General features: G+C 28.7%; 4 protein-coding genes and 1 long non-coding RNA gene across 8 annotated transcripts; 4 read left to right on the forward strand and 1 right to left on the reverse strand.

Moving 5' to 3' along the window:
• Positions 1-1,131: 1,131 nt before the first annotated feature.
• On the forward strand, positions 1,132-13,776 carry LOC145744763 (single-stranded DNA-binding protein 3-like). Of its 4 annotated transcripts, none has more exons than XM_082562702.1 (17): positions 1,132-1,262; positions 1,650-1,722; positions 1,965-2,026; positions 4,520-4,604; positions 4,976-5,059; positions 5,200-5,259; positions 5,444-5,488; positions 5,850-5,898; positions 10,361-10,452; positions 10,537-10,607; positions 10,680-10,719; positions 10,794-10,842; positions 11,011-11,073; positions 11,465-11,529; positions 11,612-11,752; positions 11,819-11,959; positions 12,949-13,776. In XM_082562702.1, exons 1-17 carry the CDS (start codon positions 1,207-1,209, stop codon positions 13,084-13,086), a joined length of 1,314 nt encoding a protein of 437 aa, XP_082418828.1. In that variant the 5' UTR covers positions 1,132-1,206; the 3' UTR covers positions 13,087-13,776. The 4 variants fall into 4 exon arrangements, with proteins under 4 accessions (XP_082418828.1, XP_082418829.1, XP_082418830.1 ...); XM_082562703.1 differs by having other exon boundaries at positions 11,468-11,529; XM_082562704.1 differs by lacking the exon at positions 11,011-11,073 and having other exon boundaries at positions 12,949-13,775.
• On the reverse strand, positions 7,200-8,359 carry LOC145744765 (uncharacterized). The gene is made up of 3 exons (XR_014281236.1): positions 8,211-8,359; positions 7,533-7,638; positions 7,200-7,260 (listed from the first exon to the last, which is right to left on the reverse strand). It is a non-coding gene; the product is annotated as an uncharacterized LOC145744765 (long non-coding RNA).
• Positions 13,777-14,498: 722 nt separating the features above from the next.
• Positions 14,499-16,726, forward strand: LOC145745564 (uncharacterized). Its single transcript, XM_082563678.1, has 4 exons — positions 14,499-14,747; positions 15,804-15,963; positions 16,027-16,231; positions 16,315-16,726. Exons 1-4 carry the CDS (start codon positions 14,659-14,661, stop codon positions 16,431-16,433), a joined length of 573 nt encoding a protein of 190 aa, XP_082419804.1. The 5' UTR covers positions 14,499-14,658; the 3' UTR covers positions 16,434-16,726.
• A 1,090-nt stretch (positions 16,727-17,816) lies between these two features.
• Positions 17,817-20,263, forward strand: LOC145746376 (uncharacterized). Its single transcript, XM_082564649.1, has 5 exons — positions 17,817-18,014; positions 18,335-18,589; positions 18,856-19,071; positions 19,142-19,325; positions 19,419-20,263. Exons 1-5 carry the CDS (start codon positions 17,981-17,983, stop codon positions 20,041-20,043), a joined length of 1,314 nt encoding a protein of 437 aa, XP_082420775.1. The 5' UTR covers positions 17,817-17,980; the 3' UTR covers positions 20,044-20,263.
• A 284-nt stretch (positions 20,264-20,547) lies between these two features.
• LOC145746377 (uncharacterized) lies at positions 20,548-22,911 on the forward strand. Its single transcript, XM_082564650.1, has 5 exons — positions 20,548-20,730; positions 20,842-21,096; positions 21,167-21,382; positions 21,763-21,946; positions 22,044-22,911. The coding sequence occupies exons 1-5, from the start codon at positions 20,697-20,699 to the stop codon at positions 22,630-22,632; spliced, it is 1,278 nt and encodes a 425-aa protein (XP_082420776.1). The 5' UTR covers positions 20,548-20,696; the 3' UTR covers positions 22,633-22,911.

The following is a 22,911-nucleotide window of genomic DNA, read 5'->3' on the forward strand; positions in this document are numbered from 1 at the left end:
AAATGCCCTGCGGTGGAATGAAGTTTTAAGATTGTAATCGAGTTAGAATTTCTCTTCACCACAAATGAATGCAAATCTTTATTTGCTTTGACATGCCCGTGTTAAATTCTTGAAAGTTAATTTCAAATAATTGCTTTGTTTTGCAACCCGTTTTATTTATATCGTGGTTGAACTACTACTAACAAAATATTAAATGTGTTTACTTATTTTAGATACTACTCCTCTAGACCTGTTATAGAAGGTTGTTTTTTGACACGAAAAATGTGTATTTGACAATAAATCAAATTTGTAAAAATATTTTTTTAGCACTTTATTTTGTTGTTTAAATCTAAAAATTTAAAACATATTAAATGTGCATTTTGTAAAATATTGTTTTATATACTTAAAATAAGTATAGTTTTAGTTGAATACAATGTTTTATACGTCTAGAATATAAAATAATATAAACTGAATATTAACCACTTATTCTTAAATTCGAAAAAAGAATTTATGTTTTTAATATTAATTAAAATTTACTTTATTATATGATAAATCATTTTAACAGAATTACATTCTAAGCTGTTTCAAAAAAAGTTTTAATTCTTTTAAAATTTATTTGTTTGTTCGAGTTAGGTGGCAAAAATATTGGCCGCAAATGAGTTAATACTTCTACTCAGCTTTCGGCCATTGCAAATAAATTTGATCTTCAGGACTGAAAGAAAAAGTGGATTTTTGGTGGAGCTGTAGCGTTTAAATTTTAAATAATTAACTTATGTTGTTAACATTTTAAAATTTACCATTGATAAAATATATTATGTTAAAAAAGATATTACTGTTTAGTGCTTTTATGTAATTAGTTGAAGGGAAAGTTAGCTAAATTTAAAATAATACAACAAAAAACATATTTTTGTAAAAGTATGAGTAAATGTTTATGACTTTTTTTGGCTTGTATAATTGTTCACTTTGTAAATTGTCACGTTTAACAATGAAACAACCAGACAATGATTATGTCTATTAAACTGTCTAATTTTAATTAAAGTTTATTTAATTTTAAAGTTATTGGATTGTCTGCCAGTCTGCCTATTATTATGTCTATACAGTAGTTTTTAATTGCTATAAAATATAAATCTTAAATTTTTGTCATTTCTTTGCAGAACGCTCAAAACTTAAACTAGTAAATTTATTATTTTGATTTATTTTTAATGGACTTTTAAGTACAGAAGAAAAATGTACGGAAAACCGAAAGGAAATTCTGTTCCTTCCGATGTACAAGCGAGAGAAAAGTAAAATATTTGTATAATTAATGTTTAAGTTTAATATTTTTTATGTTGATATATTTAATTGAATAAAACACTTTGTTTTTAATATTTTTGTATCTTATGACTAACAGTCAATACATAACACAATCTTTATTGTTTAATTTTAATCTCAAATTGTAGCGGTTTGTTATTTTAATGCTTGGTAGTTATATATATATATTTATTAAATTGTTAAATGTTTTGGCATTAAAAAGTAAATGGAAGATATGTTTATTAAAAGCTCTAATATTTAGCTGTTGGAAAATAATCAAAAACTTTGTTTGTTTTAAATACTTTGTTGATTTATACATAAATTTTGTTATTTTAATCATAATAGTTAATTTTTTTATCAGAATTGACTTTATGTTACAGACTTGCAATGTATGTTTATGAATATTTACTCCATGTTGGAGCTAGCAATGCAGCAAGCACTTTTTTAAAGGAGGTAAGCACTTTATTTCTTTTCGAAAATATATTTTTTATTTGTGTTTTTGCATAGCATTGGTATGTTAATTTCTAGTGCTGACTTGCCAAAATGGATTAAGAGATAGTTTAGTTAACTATTTAAGTTTGTGGTAAGAAAAACTTATTTTACTTTTTATTTTGTATTAAAGAATAATTAAACAAACTAAAATTTTATATTTTTAAATCATATTCATTAACAAAAAAATATTTCAATCTTGTTAGATTGGTTGGGAAAAACAGATCGCAATAGGGGATTCCCCGGGATTTCTGCACTCATGGTGGTGGTAAGTTAAAATTTTAAATTTTCTTTCGTTAAAAAAATTTTTATTTATTTTGTAATGACAATAAGTAAAAATACATCTAACTTTAATGAGGTCCTATTTTATAATTCTATATTAATTAACATGTTAACAGTTTTTTTTATTTTCTGAATTCTATTTTAAATGTATTATATATATAATAAAGTAGATATTTTTTTTAAATTATAAATTAAATGTCGAATCATATTTTTTTGTAGAAAAACAAATTTTTTTTTACATAAATTAGAATAAAGGTTAATAAATGCCAGTTTCAAAATAACTTGTTTTACTTTCGATGAAAGCTTCGTTATTTGTTTAAAAATTGAAAGTTATTTACATTTATGAGGTAAATTGAAAATGTAAATATTTATTCTTTTCGACAAACAGTCAGTATATATTAAAGCGCTTCATTAATATAGGCAACAATTTTGAAGTGCCAAGTATTTTTATTTTGTGAACTATAACAATTTTACAAACTCAATTTTTTGGTTTATTTTTTGAAAAACATAAAATAACTTTCTAAGCAATAGAAAGTTTATCTGTTGCCTATTATTTTTTAGAAAAAGTGCAAGCTTTTAAATATTTTACTTGTGTTTAAACATATATAACTTATTTTTATTTTTTACCAATGTAGCCACAATTTAACTTTAGCCTATAAATTTTTATCTTAATACACAGTATAATATTGAACACACAATAGTTTAAATTTATTTTTATTAGCAAAAATATATTTATCAAGCAATCAAAATCGTAACTATATATTTAAAATTATTTTTGTTGCTAATTTACAAAAAGGTTAATTTTAAATCGACGTTTTTATTTCGTAATAATTGATATGAACAAGAAGTTATAATACAATATATAATGCAATATATTTGCACCACTCTATCAAACTAAATGCCCTCAGGTTATATACCTTAGTATCAATATACCTTTCTATTTATATCCGAATTATAAATATTTTCGTGATTTAAGAATTTATTTTTGCAGAATATAAAATTTTATTTTGAAATTTTTTTGTAAATTTAAAATTTGTTTTATTTGATAAAATCTAAAGGATATTAATATAAGGCTAGACCTAGACACACATTTTTTTAAATTAAGATAAAACATTGAAATGATATTACTCATTTACTGATATTTTTTTTCACATTCTTTTCTATTTTGTGTTAACGTAGTTTATTTTTTAAGTAATAGTATTGGGGTAAATTATTAACAAGAAATATATTTGAATAGAGAACAACATCATGGTTAAGTTTAAATTTAATGTGTTTAAATATAAAGTGTAGTTAATTTAATGATGAAACATAAAATAAATTTCCAACTTAAAATTTAAATGTCTAGGAAAATTTTTCATTAAAAATTAAGCACAAGATATTTTTTTAAAAAAATTATATTTTTTAATTTTTAAACAAAATTCTTGAGTAGTAATTAAAGTTATAACTTCAGTATATATGTCTGCTGATGACGTCATATTTTACCCTTATTTAACACGCTACAACGCAGAAAGAAAGTACGCCGTGAAAATAACTCTTTGAATACATTGGCAATATTTTAAAAATATTTGGGGGGGGGGGGCAAAAATTTGTTTGTATAAAAATTTAATTTTCTTTAAATAAAAAAAATGGAGTTCTTAGATAATAACAATATATTTTTAGAAATTGTTTTATTTATGACATTGGTTAAGATAATTAAACAAATAAAAAATGTGGATGTTTTGAATTTGCCAAACTTCAATTCACGCCTATGTATGAGTAAGAAATTTTAAGTTAAAATAATCAGAATTCGCATTTTTTTTTACTCCCTTATTCTCTGAAAAACCTGAAATAAAAAAGAGAATTAGAAGAAAAGAAAAACGAGAGAGGATGTGGTTGAGTGATTAGGTTGAATTGTAGTCGGACAAAAGATATCCGAAATAAAATACAAAAAAAAATGCGAAAAAAGTCAAAAAAAATGTTCGCACATTTGGATATAATAAATTTAACTATAAAATTATCAGTTAAAATTTTTGGTTAAAATTTTGTTATTCTTGATTTTTATATCTTTAAATAAGTTAAATTTGTAAAAATACACTTTAAATTTTATTTAAAACTTAATTTCTGTGAAATTTACTTAAGAACTTCATAGAAAAACCACATTAAAAAACAAATTATTTTTGCCTATTTGAAATACCAAGTTTAAAAATAACTATAATGACATCATTTTTTCAGGTCAAAAAAATCGATATTTTTACACTAGTATCGTTACGCAGAAATTTTGTATTGATTTACTCACCTTAATATCAATGCAACATAAATATTTTATCGATTCATGACGTCACGAATTTATTGGCGGCTTATTTTTAATATTACGTGCAAAAAAAATCATGTGTAAGGGATTAAATTAGAAAAATTTTACTTTGAGAAAATTCAAAATATATTGCTAATCTTTATGTTTTTTTAATATTTGATGATAACTCATTTTTTATCTAATTTTTAGTGTGTTCTGGGATCTTTATTGTGCTTCTCCTGAACGGAGGGAGACTTGTGAACATAGTCCTGAAGCGAAAGCATTCCATGATTATGTAAGTTTACCATATTTATTGGAAGAGTGTAAACCTAAAATGAATACTTTATATATACCCTCTATAAACTTATAATAGGTCGTGTATTACCATTACTCTGTAAATACGTAATCTATTTCCTTGCTTGCCCAAACGTTTGGTAGAAGCGGTAATTGCAGTAGTTGTGAGAATAGCAAAGTAGTAATAGCGATAATGTTCATCTTAAAATAATATTACATGTGGTACCATCACTTTTTGTATGTATATAATAATGCTTTCGCAAACTGATTGGTATTTTAGAACAGAACATTAATGTGTAAGTTAAACTTTTAAACTAGAAATCGACTTTCAAAATTTTCAATATTTAAAATATTAAACTTTTCTTGCTGCAGAGTGCCGCTACAGCGCCATCTCCTTTAAGTTCGATGCCCCCTGATGGATTGGGCCAACCTGGTATCCCCCCCGGGTATTTCCCTGTAAGTATAGTGACGTCATTAAAATTTACGGCATAAAAATGATAGTTTCTTTAAATTTTTAACTTCAATTTAAGGTAAATATTGACTAGTTTTAATTTATGACGCAATAATAAATTAATAATGACGTCATAATGTTTTAGCCCGGGTCAGCTGCTTCACCTTCACCTCACCACAACCCAAACAACCCAATGATGCGACAGGTGACCTACTATGCTAAAGATTTTTTTAAATGCGCCCATACAGTTTTACCCAACCGCTTGTTGGCGCTTGGGAGCCGTTTATGAGATGGCGTTCTGTTTTATTTAAATTGATTAATATTTGCGGTTTATATTTTATCAGTAACTTATACCTGTTACAATATTTAAGTAAACTTTGTTATTTTAGCCTTATATTTCACCAAGATATGGGGCTCCTAGACCAGGAATGCAAGTAAGTTTAATTTTAAAACTATGAAATGTTAATAATTAAACAATTATTTAATTTTTTCTATTTTGATATCTAAACATTTTACCAAAAAAACATATTCTAGTAAATCAATGTTTTGAAAACAACATTTTACCAAGTTTAGGTTCGCATTCTTTTTAAATTGAATAGTATTTTTCAGAGAAAGGTTACGATAAAAGGGGGGGGGGTAATTTAAAAAGTTTTATTGTCGATAAAATGGCGTTAACAGGCATTACTCTGTTAAAGTTCTATTTATTATATATGTCGATTGTAAAATAACCTCTTTCAACTTTTTTATTTCGAATTTTATGTATATTGTGACGTCATAATTATTTAATTGTTACAGGGACCTGGACCACAGCAATTGATGCAAGGAATGGAACATTCTAGACCAGGTAAGTTGAGTGAATTATACTAGAGATAACGGGATGTTATTTTTGGCCACATGCTTTTTCCATCCGGTAATTTTTTGTATTGAACTATTTAAATTCAAATTTTACTTTCGTATGTGGGAGCTAAAGAGTTGCTACGAGAATATTTTTAGACAAATTTTAACTTTCGTATGTGGGAGCTAAAGAGTTACTACAAGAATATTTTAAGACAAATTTTAACTTTCGTATGTGGGAGCTAAAGAGTTACTACAAGAATATTTTAAGACAAATTTTAACTTTCGTATGTGGGAGCTAAAGAGTTATCACAAGAGTATTTAAAGACAAATTTTAACTTTCGTCCGGTAGTGTGGCGAACCGGTCAGAGTGTCGGACTACGAGCCGAAAGGTTTCTGGTTCGAGCCGCACCAACGTCACACTATTCGCCCTTGAGCCCGGCGTTTACGGATAGCTCAAAAAACGTTATAACAGCACACCCTTCCCCAATAAAAAATATAAAATCAAGGTGATATGAAAAAAAAATAATTAACTTTCGTATTTTGGAGCTAAAAAGCTACAGCTAAAACATTCTGAAACAATATGTAACAAAAAACAGTATACCTAGCAAGGCATCGGCCTACGAGCCAAAGGTTTTTTGTTAAAACCGCACCAGTATCACCCTATTCGCTCTTTAGTTAGGGGTTTACTGATAGCTTAAAAATACGTCAAAATATCAAACTATTTTCCATTTAAAAATATAAAAAAAATTTTTATTAAAAACCTTTAAACTTCTGAGTTTTTTAAATTTTGTTTTAATTAAGATAAATGCGCATTAGTTAAAACTTAAATGTGTTTTGGTCTTGAAATGTCAATCAACTCTAATGTGTTTATGACACGTTATCTTCGCATTATGACGTAATATAATTCTTATCAAGATATTATCTTAAGTAGGTGATAATAATAAAAAAGGGAAATTTGAAGTTTATTTTTAAAACTTAAAAATGTTAATTTGTTGATTTCTTAAATTAAAGTTAATAAAATTTTTATTTGTTGTCCGATGCTCTTATTAAATTAAAGGTTTAGCGCTTATTTGTAATATGACGTCATAGGTAAGGCGTTGTTTGTTTATTAATTAAGAATTAAACTTTAATTTGCTGTTATCGCTTATTTATTTTTGCGTAATGCCAAAGTAATTAAAATTTAAGAGCAAATAGCCTCACTTAATAAAACTTAATGATATTGACTTTTAATTTCGAGAACTATTTTTAAATTGGTTTTTAATTATAAATCAAATAATAATTAACTTTTTTTTAACAACATAGTTAATACCTTTTTTATTAGCTTGATTTTTTTCATGTTTTTTTCGAAGAATTTGATTTCTATATTTATCTGTAAAAATAACTTTTTTTAAAATTATTTAAACCTAAATATTTATGTTTATCTTTAAATAAAACAAATTACTTTTTATCTTAAATTATAAATTTAAAATATAACATAAACACCTTTTAAATATTACATCATAACATAAAATATTAATAAGTATATACAGATCTCTAAACTATACATAAAAAAATAAAGAAATATTTAATTAAATATATTTATATATATATACAATTTAACTTTTTTAATGCAAATTTGTAAAAATATTTTATTTTACCTACCTCTGGATTTTAAAGTTCGTGTTAGTTTACATTTGATTTCTTTATCTCATTTCTATCTCATAAACACATTATTGTGACGTCATAAAGGGCCACGTGACATCTAAAACTATGCAAACACATTTTTAAGTGCAAATTTATGGCATTTTTGTAAAAATATTTTAAAAAGAAAAAGATTTGATATTTTAAGAATAAAAAAAGATTTTAAGTTGTTGAAACCTAAAACAAAAGCTTAACCCACGGGTTAAGTTAAAGTTTTTTATTTTTTTGTAATTTGTTTTTGCAAAAACAAAAATTTACTGCTTTTAATCTTTACCCAGGGGCTTTGTTATATATTAAATAGCAAAATTTTGTTATTTTTTTATAATTTAAAGTTAGTATACAATGGGGAATTAAGCTATTAACCTTGTCTGCCTTTCATGTGGAATTATTATCAAAAAATGAAATATTTTTTTAAACATCAAAAATTAAATTTAAAAAAATAAAAACATTTTTAAGTAAATTAATTTAACTAACTTAAAAAAATTATTTTTAGGAAAAACTTAAAAAAAAGTTTTTTTTTTTTAATTTTGGACTCTTTTTAATTTTAAAATATAGGTTGTAAAATAAAAAAAAACACAAAATTACTACAAGAAAAATATTTTAACGTTTAAATAAAGATTAGGTAACAACATCACGTACTTTAGCTTAATGTTGTAATCGTTGATTTATGATAAGTTATCGGTTGAAGTTGAGTTAAAATCCATTAAACAAAACCACGCATCATTACAGCATGCATTAACCACTTGACCCCAGCATCTATTTTTTACCTTATCTCCTTCCATATACACTTTTTGTAGCTATAGGTGGGCTAAATATATGTTACTCAATAAATCTGTTTTTATTTTTATAATATTTGTACGTTGGTTGTTTGTAATTGTTATTTAATGGTTGATTTTTTATAAAAAGTTTGCAAAATTATATATTATTAATTTTAAATATTAAATTTATTTTAAGTAAAATATGAATAAAAATTCTTACCCTATTTTTTCTTAATTTTTGTTTAATAATATTTAAAATTATTAAATTTAAAATTTTTATATAAATTTAAGTCTGCCCTTAGATAATATTCTTTCTAATTTTCTTCACATAAAAATCTTAAATATCAAAAGTAAAAAAATTAAAAACATAATAATTAATTTTACAAACTTACTGTAAAAAATTAAAATCTAATGATTTTATAGCGTTGTTGCCAATTATACAATATCACCAGTTTTAAAACTAATTATTTCACATTTAAATACCACCTTACAATTTTATAACATGATTTACGAGTTTTAATTTAAAGGTCGATAATTACAATATTAGTCTTAATTTTATAAATCGCTCTTATTTTGATATTTAGCATTTTTTACGTAAATTCACACAACGTGAATATTCAACTTAGTTTGCCGGGTTTTAAGTAAAATTCTTTTGTCAAATTTATGTTTATTTTTCCCTTCTAAAATTTCAAAATTTATTTAACAAAATGCTAATAACTAAACGTTTTTTTATTGAATAACTAACTTTCTATAGCGGTGACAATGGCTATTGTAGTAATTAAATTTGTTCAATACTATAATGCACATTGTTCTTTTAACAATAAAAATAATTTAGGCTTTTTGTTATAGTCTAACAATGAAACGATAATGCGTTTTTCTTATTGATATTTAATGAATTTAAACCTGGTATAATATTCAAAACATAATGTATGTAATTATTTACATCTGGTTTTATAATTAAGTCGACAAGTTAAATTTAAAACCGGAATTTATAGTTAAAAAAAATAATTTTGCTAAGGCTGTAATCTGACAGTTCAACCTTTTTAATTTTTAAATGTTCGTTTTAAAGCCTATTATGACGATTTTAATGACGTCATATGTCTTCATTTTTGACGTTTTTATCCGCTTATATTGTGAACTGTTTATTTTATAAATAAGAATTTTTTTTTAATCTTTTTTGTTAAATCTAAAACCTGTTTTAATAAATATATTACTAGCTATCTTATTATAACAATAACTCCAATTAAATTTCAAAAAAATTTTAAATTAAAATTTTAATTTCGAATAATTCTTCAACCTCTCTCGTATTTTTATATTAGTTTCCCTTTTTTTCTTCTCTTCAAACACAAAAGTGTTCTCTCGAATTTTTAAAAGTGGATTTAAAATCAAATTATTGTTCAATTTTCAAAGCTTATTTAACCCTTTTTGTAACCACCGACTAATACATAGCACTTAGCTTAACGGTAATGAAATTATTCAGCTTTATTACCCCATCTAAATTCTACTTTGATGAAATGACAGTTGTTTTTATTATTTTGTTTGCTGACAGGTTATATTTTTAAAACGTTCATGGGCTAAATTTAAATTGAAAGATATTTTCGTAATTTAATATTTAAAGAAGTTTTAATAGCTCAAGGGCGCCTAAATTATGAAAAAAATATTTGTTTTTAGTTTGTATATAATGTTTAGTATTTTTATTGTTAAAATAATTTTTTTCTGTATGCTTTTATACAATATTTCAACTGGGACAATGATTTTACTAAGTTTTTGACATAAAAATCGGTAAAGTCCTCCCTAATTACCTGCCTATGATTTAATTTAAATGTTTTGAAGTTGTTAATAAACTTAAAAGGAGGATAACCTATCGGGAATTCGAAAATATTTTTCATATTTTAACTCAATTTACTTTGCATCAGCAATGATCACTTGACCACCGGGCTACTACGCCAGGCAAGGCTCATCACGTGACTTCTATTTTGTTTAAAAATTTTTATTTTTTACTAAACTTTGTAATTTTTTTTTTTGTTGTAGGGCAAATGATGGGAATTAACCGAATGGTGCATCCCCGTAATATCCCCCCTGGCATGAACCCCTCTTGGGGTGGACCAGAACAATTTCAACAAGTAAGCAATATTTTTTTGCGTTTTTAGGGAAAAACTAGATTTAATTTTTTTTTTTTTAAAACTATTATTTATTTTTCGTTTTAGTTTGGCGGCATGGGTGGAATTCGAATGCCTGCCAGCGGAATGCCTGGTCACGGGGGAATCCCCATGTCAATGTAAGAATTTATTTCAACAATTTAAAAATTAATTTAGTTGTTTTTTCATAAATGTCATTTTCCTTGTTTCAGGCACGGCCGGTCACCATGGAACAACCCGTCCGGACCCGGGGTAAGTTCTAACCAAATAATTTTAAATTTTAAAAGATAAACTTTAATTTAATTTATTTAAATTACCTTTTTCAGATTCCTTCTTCAGTTGGACCTGGGACCCCAGTGTTAAGAAGTCCCCAAGGTACTTTTCCTCTCAATTTATACAAATTCTTTATGAATAAACTTTATTTTGTGTAAACTTTTAAATTGGTAATTTACTATGGGTGACGTCACTGAACAATTACTTGTGACGTCACTACTACATGAGGCTGTAGCTGTTTATTTGAGGGAATAATTTTACCCAATTTAGGCCCAAGGCCTCACATGCACCCACCACACCGTTACCCAATGCCCCACGACCCCAAGAATCCAGGTATAACGTGGCATGAGTCACGAAACTTTGTGGCACTAAAGAATCGGTGGCGCTGGCCAAAAATGACAATGCTTGTTGACTGAAATTAACATAATAACATATTATAACGTCATAATTTCGTGACGTTTACCTCATACCGCTGCGTTCTAACATCTACTTTTTGTTACGTCATAAAATTAGTTACGTCATAGAGAAAAACTAACTGGCATGAAATAACTGTAACAATTTAATTTTTAGGTTATACTAATTTTTTTGATTTTTTTAACAAAAATTTTAAAATGAATCTTTTTTACAATATACTTTCTTATACCTGTAAACCTTAAAAAAGTGTCCCTTTAATTTAAACTTCTTTATTTAAAGTAGTTATTTTTAAACTTTATCCTTGTTTTAGAAGGAATGAATCCAGATTATAGTCACATGGGTAAGCCGATGCCCCATCCCCAAATGCCTTCTTCTGTAAGTTTTGACTTTGCTGAGTAACTTAAAATAAAAAAAAAGTTAAACAAGTTTTTACATAAAAAAATATTTTTTTTTGTAGTTTCCGATGGTCCCCGATAACAACCTTCCTCCAACTTCTAATATCCCAGGCGGTGCTGTTTCCACCCCCAATTTACCTCCACAACCCCTTAATGGGATGAACGGGGGAACAGATGGAAATTTAATTGATGGAATACCGAAGGTAAATTTCAGTAAAGTTTTTTTATTTCTGTTTTCTTTTAATATTAAAATTTTTGAATATTTTTAGAATTCTCCAAACATGCCAATGAACTCGATCGGAGGTCCCGCTTCAATGGGGCCACCTGGTGGTCCAGGCGGGACTCCTCACACGCCGCAAGAGGGCGATCAAGATTCATTTAGTCAACTCGTTCAACCTTTTAACGACAATGTGAGTAACAATCAGACAATGAGCTCGTACTAAGCTATTGTGACGTTGCACGATCTTAAAAAATGACGTCATACGTTTTCTCGTGACGTCATATCACGTCAAAGTGGCGCATTTTTATTTTAATGAAGTAGTGAAGTATTTTATGACGTCAGGTTACTCTTATAATAACATCATCAAGCGTTTCCGGCGCGCAGGTAGTCTGGGGTTCGATCCACGGCCCATACACGAAAGTTTTTTGTACATATGACGTAGTTTGTGTCGTTTTTATATGGTGTAGTTTTCGATACGTTTCTTCATATATAATATTGTGTGTGCGATTGTGAGAACAAAATAGTTGATTTTCAAGTTTAATAAATTGAATTTTCGGCAACATTTGTGGTCTTCAAGTATATCTTAATAACATCAGACCGCATGTTTCAAATTGTTTAAATTAAAGTTTAATTGAGCATGTGTTTGTGGTCATTGGCATGTGTAGCTTTTTGGCAAAGTTGGGCTTTTCTGTGACGAATTAATAATCACTAATTTAAAGTCTTTGGTAATTTGTTTTAAAAATGTAATTTTGCGTGTTGTGTGAAATTCCAATAACCAACTAATCAGGTTTATTTGTTAATTATCTGAACTAATTTTTTAAAATAATATAAAATGTAATTAATTGTCTGCTTATTTTACTAAATAACATTAAACTTAGTTTTTTAACTTTTTTGCAATTATTTAAAAATTAACAAAATAATTAACTGATTGTTTTTTTGCTCTTTGTTTTTTCGGTGATCTTTCCGCGATCTTTCCGCTTGCCTGCCTTGCTTGTTTGCTTGCTTATGACGTCATGCACGCCTCATTACGACGTTACGCGCATCACGAACGCAATTGTTTGGTGACGTAACAACTACGGTTCGTAACTTCTTGATTTCAACAAATTGTGATCTTCGGTAATTTCGACCTGGTAATTGGGGAATTTTGATGATGTCATATCTGATGACGTCACTGAGTAGAACGAGTCGGCGGCGATCCTAAAGATTAAGCAAAGCATGGAAATGGATGCAAAAATGTTCGAAAAAGATGAGACGAGAGAAGGAGGAGGAGCGGGAGGAAAAGGAGGAGCAGCTGGGGAATTTAATTTTCTTTCCTGATGCGCCATCTAGCGGTCAACAAATTTGGAGCTAATTTTTTTTTCGAGGATGTAATATTGAATTCTATTGCAACTGGCAAAAGTTCACCTGCACAAAATGTTTTTAACACGTGATGACGTAATTTATTACGCCACGATTGTATATTATTTAACTTAAACTATTCCAAAATGTCAACTTAATTTTGAATTTCTTTAAATATTTTCTGATTAAAATGCAAGTTTATAATTTTTTGTTTATCCATGATTTTTTTACAAACATTACGTCATCAAATTTAAATTGTGACGTCACACACTATCATTGTAACGTCACTGTGAAAAAAAGGTTTGTAAAATAATACACACATCTGTATATTGGTTCGTGACGTCATCGTAAGTCGATTTTTTAGATATTTATTTTTTGATATTTTTGGAAGATTAAATTTTGGCTGAAATTAAATTAATATTTTGTTTAATTTTTATTTAAGTATTATTAGTCGTGCTATTTCATATTTTTTCTTTTTGTGTAATAGTTATTAAATTGTCATAATCGTTTTTCTGTTACGTCATAGACGTTGTTTTGTTGCGTGTAAATATGTTCAAAGTTGATGTCATATTTTTGCCCGGTGCTTTTTTTGTTTATTTTTGCTATCACGTGATCAATGACGTCACAAATGAAATGTTACTTCGCGTTAATGAACTTCTTGATAAGATGTTAACTTTGAATACAACTCTTTAAACTAAAAAAAAATATTTCTGATTGGCTAAAGAATAATTTGATAAATTATACAACCGCCAGTTGGTGCTGTGTGTTATGTCATTTGACACCAATCAGTTTTGGGTCTCCAAGGGAAACAAAATCGTGTAGAGTTTTAAAGACAAAAGGCATTTACCATGTTGCCGGTATGGCTAACCTTTTATTAAATCATGTAGGGATTGTTATTTTTCTTGTCATCGACAAAAAACATGTTTTTATAGGTTTGAAAAACAAAGCAATATGCGAATTGTGTTTTTTTTAAACATCTGAGTATTTATGCTTTGTAATCAACGTGTTGGTTATTCCATAGGCGTCTTTTTCAAAGTAAATTGTCTTTTGTAGCTAGGTATTCTAAATAATGATTATTGGTATTCTAAATAATGATTATTGTTTATTTTTGTAACAATATTTATCGTTGAATATTTTAATTTTTTTTGTAAGGAACTAACAAAAAATTCAATTTTTAAAGTAGCTATTTAATTGACAATCATTTTAAATAATTAAGGTATTAATTTAGGATCTCAAACCCATCTTACTAAACGTGTGTATTCAACTTGTAGTGTTTATATAAAAAAGGACCAAATTACAACCCCCTTATATTAGTTGTTTTGACGCCGCTGACTATTGCCTACAAAGAGAAGTGTAACTTATTCCATTGTCATTTCATCCCCGGGCGAGTTTCTCTTATTTTGTCAACATTTCTTAATCAGAGAACAGCTTGTTAGAATTAAAGCTTTAATTAAACATTTAAGTTTTAGTTAACTAGGAGTACAAGTGTTCAAAATATTGTGGAATTATCAGCAAAACAGGACCAATCGGTGATTTGTCTGTGACGTCACAATGCCGACTTATTGTACACCAGGTCACCCTTACTCTTCACAGAGTATTCACGTGACCTCGAACCCAATGTACAAAAGCAAAGATGGAAAGTAAGTAAATTTGTAGTTTTATTTAAGTAATAACATTATCTTGATACAAATAACTTATTTTGCAACAGTAAACAATTTAAAGTCCAGTCCCTTGCCCAAAGCCTCTGTATTTTTAAATATTGTTTTAACGCTGATTTTTCAGTACCTAAATAAGCATTATTGAAAAATTTTTTGTCGATCATTTAAATTTATGGTCTTCTAAAAATGTATGACCTTAAAATAAAAGTTATGTCAGAAATAACAAAAACAATATACATTAATTATCGCAATTATGAATAAACAATAACATATCATTAAACGACATAAGATCTAGGGTATATATAAGAATAAAGTATATATATACAAGTTTCAAAAAAACGTAGAAGTAAATTTAAATGGATCATTTAAATACGTTAAACGGTAAGTAATTCATTAACGTTTTTATTTTTCCATAAAAAATTGCAATTTGTTAAAAAGGGTTTTTCTTATTTTGGCACCAAACAGTTTAATAATAAAACCAAATATATAAAAATCATATGAATATTTTGCACTTTAAAATTTTAAAAAATTTATAAATTAAATTTTATTGAAGAAGTTTTTAAAAGATTGAGTTAATCCCTGTCAAAACACTTGTAATAAGGAGTGTTATTTCCTTATTGTCAAAGCCCTTATTAAACCAAGTGAGGGTTTAATTTAAGTCGACCAAACAATGAAACTTAATCTTTAAACTAACACAGGATTAACATGTGAAAGCGTGTACACAAACTTTCGACATTTGGCAATTTTGTGATTTTATATTTGACTTATTTGTTTATTCAATTGAAATTTAACTGTCGGAGCATTAAGTGCAAATATTTATTAATGTAATTGTTAATTATTAATTTTGTAAAACAAATACTTAGATTTGACTTTGTTACTGTTAAATATACAGAAATTATGACGTCACATAAAACATTTACAATTTATTATGTCGTTACAATGCTTTATGATGTCACAGAAAAAGACATTGCTTTATGATGTTACAAATGTATGTTTCTTCTAGTTATTAAATTAACAAATGTTATTATGACGTCATAGATACCCTGGCGATAACCTCGCGAAGCTGACCAGTCGACCGCAAACTGGATTGGAGAGAATTTCTCCTTCCTCCTCCCACTCTTCCTCTCCTCGCTCTCCAAGAGCAAAAACTGCTCCTCCAGGGTACAAGACAATGCCCCCGCTTAACAGAAATAAAAGGGTGAGTAGGGTTTTACAAACTCAACATTTTAAGTTATTTTTTAATTTTTATTTTTTACTCCAGTTAATCACTTTAAACTTTACCCAAATGACCCCGTGGTGCAGGGACATGTACCGGTGGTTCACCCCGGACCCCAAACAAGGGGTCTGGCACGAGGACCGGGATGTGGACCAGTATAGGAGACTGGCGCTCCGAGAAAGGTTGCCACAGCAGCGAATTTATCACCAGGACAAAGGTTTAATGCCAAGTTATTCAGGTTATGTTCCAGGTTGGTAAAGTTTTTCTTTTTTTTTAATATTTTTATCTTTTTAACTTGATTTTTAAAAAATTTATCCACTTCATATTTTTTAGGTCAAAAGTTTCGATATGGGGGAACTTGGGCAAACGAAACCAGAAACGCAAACCGAATCGGAATTCCCCGATTATGGGAGTCTACATCATTCTTTCAAGATCGACCAATTGGGGCATAAAATGGGGGTTAACATTAAAGTTAGGGGTAATACCCGTACACAAACAATCAATTTTTCGTTACATTTTAGTTTTTTAGTTCAAATTATAATAGTTTTATTTTTATGTTGATTTTTTACTTAGTGACGTCATTTTGCCAAACTTTAAAAATGTTGTAAAGTTTTGTGCCAAAAATTGCTAAATTGAATTTATATTCGTTGTTGGAAAAAATATTGATTAACTTTAATTTGAAATCGTTAAATTCTTAATTTTAAATTGTCAATCGTTTTACAATACAACATTCCACAATGCCGTTCTTCTTACGTCATAATTAAAGCGATTCGCGCAAGGCAAAACAAGAAAATCGAAAAACACGGAATTTTTGAATGGCACCAAACATAGCCAATGTTAAAGGCTTTGTTTTAAAAGAAATTGATTGTTAAACAACAATAGAAAGATAAGGAAATGTCATCCAATACACTGCCAAAGGTAGTTCTTGATTCGAAGCCTATTAATTGTGTTTTTTACAAAGTTCTCAGCAATTTTAAAGTCAATTGAAAAGTTTATGAGTTCAATCGAATATTGACATTTAAAATTAGTGTATATTTGTAATCAGGGTACGTATAGTAGCTTACGTAATCAGGTCGACCTTCTAATAAATCTATAAGTTACAAATGTAAACATATTTGTTAAAATAGAAAATTGTATGATTACTCATAATTACGTATATGAGAAAAAAAAAATGGGAAAAAAATTGTGTTTTGTTTAAGTCACAGTAACTTACATTAAGCAATACTAAAGCAAAGTTAACTTAATATTTTAAATAATTTAGTAAAAAAATAGACATGTTTTTAAATTATAAGTCTATGGGGATTTTTTTTATAATTTTACGATGTATTATTGAAACAATATATTAGCATTAGTACAAACCCTAGACATTTCTATTAGTAAATGTGAATTAGGTGTACTCTACGGTCCTTAATTAACTAAGTATTTAATGATAGACTAATAATATATTGTTCTTGTTGCTTTTGCGGTTCTCATTTTTACGACCTAAAATATTGTAGAATCTTAAAGTAAACAGCATCTAAAAATATTATAAGGCTTAAATGTTCTAGATAAGGTTATCAGCAACAACGTCATAAAATTTAGGTTGTTATTGGGTTGTAAAATTAATAACGAGGCTAAATCCCTCAAAATTTAAACAGATAAAACTAAATGAGTTAACAAAAAAAAAATCAGAAATTACGGTTAGCTAATATTTCTGATTGCGTTTGCCATGTGGTGAAATACTAAACCAAACAGGAAAATAAATATTATCTGATCGATAAATTGAGGTTTAAAACTAATGTTAATATTTAGAGTTTATATTTTTAGCATATCTATTTCTGTTCAAGATTTAGTTAACACGCAAACATAAAAACATATTGAGTAAATGATGTCTGCATTTGCAAAGACAAGAAAAAGCAATTCGAGAAATTGGATCATTTTGATTTGTAAAAGTGGAGAACGCAAAGCATAGCTGCAGCAGAATTTAGTCATCTATCGAAAGCGAAAATAGCGATTTAAAATGGAGAATTTTACGGCTACTACGACTCAGAATGGTGAGTAAAAGGTGTTAATATTAATCAAATACAAAGATTATGAAAATGTATAGAATGCGGTTTAAGACGCGGTCTAGACATTTACTTAAACTATATTAGAATTGTCTTTTGTTATTGGGTTATCACAAAGGTATTTACTGCTAATAAACTAAAATCCAACCGGCAGGTTAATAAATAGATATTACCGCCAACGACAAACCAGTCAGACAATGCTTTCCTGGCCCGGCGTCACTAGTGCCGGTAGACTGTAAAATCCGTCTTCTCATTAAAAATAAATCGATAAATAATATAGCGGATCAACGAATGATGTTTGCTTTTAGTTGCCTTACATAGTCCGACGTTTACCAGCAACCTGATAATTACTTTCGTGCTTGGCATTCTGTTACTAATCGGTGCGATCGGCAGTATTCTTACCATGCTCGTGATTGGGTTAAACCAATCGTTGCATACCAAAGCTAACTACTTCATATTCAGTCTGTGTGTCTCGGACCTCATTTCGGCACTCGTTTGCTCACCCTTGTGGTTGTATAGAAGAACTTGGGGATTTGATAGGTGGGAGTGGGGAGAAATACTATGTGAGATTTTATTGGTTGTTGTATTAAAGATCAATATGATTTTTTTGGTTCAAAAATTTATAATATTATATTGTTTTAAAGCTCAAAACAAGCAAATGTGTTTAATGGATTTTAAGTTTTAAATTATTAACAACTCTCTTTGCTTAGTCATTTATTTTAAATTTGATTTGGTTTAAATTGTATCGATTACTAATCAAAATGTTGACATTAATTTTCTGTATAAAATTCAAAAAAACAAATCAATATTTGAAATCTTTATAATTTAGGTAGATTTTATTGGGTAAGCGATTTTGCTACAAACTACGTGACGTCATTACACATTCTGTCGTTTGCTGTGCTGCGCTTTATCGCCGTCAAGCGGCCATTTCAAATCGCGAAAATCTCAAAGAAATCTGTTTCGTATTTTCTTGGTGCTTTGTGGGTCATATCTAGCATTCTTGCCATTCCACTAATATTTATAATGGGCGTTGAATTTAACAGAGGTTAAATTAAACTCATTTTTAGCTTAACTAGTTTTGTATTTACAAAATTAATACAATGGTAATTTTACAGCTACCGCTCTATACGGAAGTAACACTTGGCCTTCTTGTTCGGTCAAAATAACTGGTAGCGAATGCTGTGTACAACAATATAGCAACTACTTCTCTGTTATTGACCCTCTGATGTTTTACTTACCCGATCTTGCGATTATTATTTTGTCGTTGTTGATTACCAAGGAATTAATCGTTAGGAGAAAGTAAGTTTCAAGATTGTTTCATTTTAAGGCATTGTGACGTCATAATGTGTTATATAAATAACAATAACGTTATTTGATTTTGACTAATTACAGATGGCGCAGGCGTCATACTTCTGCCTCCAATCAAAATAAATTAAAGCGAAAATTTTGGAAATCTCGAAAATTGACCCAAGCTAAATTTGACGTCACCGACGACGTCACTGATGACGTGTTTGTCGAAAAAGAAAATGTTGCCGTAACGAAAAGTGACGTCATTATTTCTCCCAAATCACTCAACCCGAGCCGTAATGGTCAAAAATTGATTAAATCTCTAAGCGAGGGAAACATCAAAAAACCCAAAAAGCCAAAATTCACGATCTCGAAAACCTTGAGTCATCCCCAACACGTCATCGCAAAAAGCCTGCCTCATCCCCACGTGACAAAATGCGATACAAAAACGCTGAGTCAGCTTGAACGTAGCACTTTTACCCAACTTACCCTAATTGTTATTGCTTTCATGATTGGGTATATCCCCTTTACAATCTACCTTATATGGGCATCAACCACCCCAGACGAAGCCAAGGGGTATGGAGAAGACTACTGGTTTGGGGTCTTGTCTTACATTTGTTTAAGGGTAAGCGAATGCATTAACCCCATTATGTACAGTCTGGGGTCGGAGGCGATCAAGAAAAAAACTTTTGAGCTGATTGGAAAAATTCTTGGAAGAAAATTAATGTAGAAAACTTTTCCCTCATTTTAATCAGACTTAAAATAGGAGAAATTTAGCATTTGTTAAATATTTGTTTTTCTAGTATAAAGACTTATAAAACTGTTAATCAAAAGTGGGAATGTTTGCGCAAAAATTATATCATACGTAAATTTTTGGCCTTAGCTATAATTATTAAACCTATTTTTATATCGTTGTGTTTTTGTTGTATTTTTATTGTGAAGCTATTGTGTTATAAATGGGTTTAATTATTTTACTTTACATCAAGCCTCAAATTTTTAAAATAAAATTATTCTTAATTTAAACATCTTTTTAGACTTTCTTATATATAAACTTTTCTATGTGGTTCAGTTGCCGGTTAGGAAACTAAGCAAGTACGTCAAGCAACCATTAGTCATATAAAGAACAATAGAATAAACAATTTTGCACAAAAAATCTTTGTAAGCTGATTAGAAAAACGCAAACAGGAAGTAAACATAAAAAATGAAAATAAAAAATGAAGGAAGTCAAAAGTACGTCAACTTATTGCATTCAATTCGAAAGTTTTGTTTAAAAACTACAACAGAATATAAATTTTTATTGTTTAGTACAAGAAAGCGAAAAACAACTCAAAAATTTAAGAACAGATTAGCTTTGAGTAGAATATATCACACCTTCGGTAAAAAATGGACAATTTGACAGTTGCTACAATTCAAAACAGTGAGTAAAAAATATGAAATTCTGTTTTATTTCTTATTATAAATCATGTATAGTTTCTTTAAATGTCACATTATTTTATTTTTTACTTTTACAAACTATGTTATTTTGTAGATACATATCACAGTCCGACATTTACAAGCAACCTGGCTGTAACTTTTGTGATAGCTATTTTGCTTCTTGTTGGTGCGATCGGCAGCATTCTTACAATGATTGTAATTGCTTTTAATTCATCGTTGCATACCAAAGCTAACTACTTTATATTCAGTCTGTGTGTTTCTGATTTTATTTCCGCCGTTATTTGCTCCCCCTTGTGGCTGTATAGGAGAACTTGGGGTTTCCCTAGGTGGGAGTGGGGAGAGGAAGCTTGTAAGTTTAACTATCATTAATTTTATCGTTTACAATAAGGTTAAAATTAAAATAATTTTTTTTTATTTAGGTAAGTTTTACTGGGCCAGTGACTTTGCCACCAACTATGTGACGTCATTGCACATAATGTCGTTCGCTCTACTGCGCTTTATCGCCGTCAAGCGACCGTTTCAATTCTCTAAAATTACGGGCAAATTTGTTCTTTATTACCTTGTAGCTCTCTGGGTCGTGTCGTTTATTATCGCCGCTCCACTTTTTTACATTATGGGGGTCGAGCTCGACAGAGGTAAAATTTTTATGTGTTCGTTGAAAAAGGTTAAAATTTTCAATATATTTTAATGACATTAATTAGGTGTTTATGAAATTGCAATTTTATGTTCTCTTGCGCACGTGCATATATAATTAAAGCTGATTAAAAGAAACAATATTAATGTATCACCTTAAGGTTATAAAGTTATTTTTGTGAATTTTTTATTTTTTAAAAGGGTGTGTTATTGTAATTTATTAGACGTATCTGTAAATGTTAGACTTAACAACAAATATTGTGCCTTCCGTGCGACTTAAACCAAACACCTTCGGTTTTCATGATCGTTATACCACGCTACCGGAATTATTTTTTAACTGCCGTTTTTACATATTCTTATAATATTTATTTTACGATTACAGCTAATGCCCCGTTTGGAAGTAACAACTGGCCTTCATGCTCCATCAAAATAGTTGATGAAAATTGTTGTGTGCAGCAATATACCGACTACTTTACAGTTATCAGTCCTCTTATGTTTTATTTACCCGATTTTGCCATCATTGTTTTGTCTTTAATGATAACTCACCAGCTTATAGGAAGCAGCAAGTGAGTTATTCATTTTGGTGTGTTGTAAAAAAATAAAACAACAATTATTATCATGATTGTGACGTCATATAAATTACATTACTTTGGCATTTTGTAGATGGCGCAGACGGCTCAGTTCTGCCAATCGAAATAAAGACAAGAAGATAAATTCGAAATCCCAAACCTTCACTTCCACCAAACAAGACTTCACCGATGACGTCATAATTGAAGATTCTGAAACCGCTGTAACGAAAAATGCGGTCATCGTTAATAAGGTGGAAGTCTCTCTAATAAACAAAGACGTCATCGCAAACGACGCCAACGTCATTAAAACGAGAAATGACGTCATCGCAACCAAAAATGACATCACAGCGACAAAGAAGCCGACTTCGCAGCCGACGAAAACAATGAGCAAGCTAGAACGAAACACTTTTACTCAACTTACATTAATCGTCATTACTTTCATGATAGGGTATATCCCCGCTACTGTGTATTTGGTATGGTCTGGGACAACTCCCGATGAGGTGAAAGGTTACGGGGTCGACTACTGGTTTGGGGTCATGTCTTACATTTGTTTAAGGTTCAGTGAGTGTATTAACCCAATTATGTACAGTCTGGGGTCAACTCCAATAAGAAAAGCAATTGTTAGACTTTTAAGGAAAATGTGTACATGCAATAGAAGTGGTAGCATGAATATAAATAATTGAAAATGATTTTTTTTATTTTTGCCTCTTATTTCAAGATGATATTTTTATTCGAAGTTACAAGATCAATGTAAAAGTTTTTTACCATTTTTGGGGGTTTTAGTTATGATAATTATTATGCTTACATTGTTTTTAAATCGTTATAATAAAAAGTTCTTAGCTTTAAATGTATTTTTAAAATTACGTTTTTTTATTTAATTTCTTCTCGATGTACAAAGTTAAAATATACGGACTAAACATAGAGTAACATCAGTTATTCCAACCCAGTCTTGAGTTTCCTTT

This window comes from Corella eumyota, chromosome 3 (assembly GCF_963082875.1).
Source record: "Corella eumyota chromosome 3, kaCorEumy4.1, whole genome shotgun sequence".
NCBI lineage: Eukaryota > Metazoa > Chordata > Ascidiacea > Phlebobranchia > Corellidae > Corella > Corella eumyota.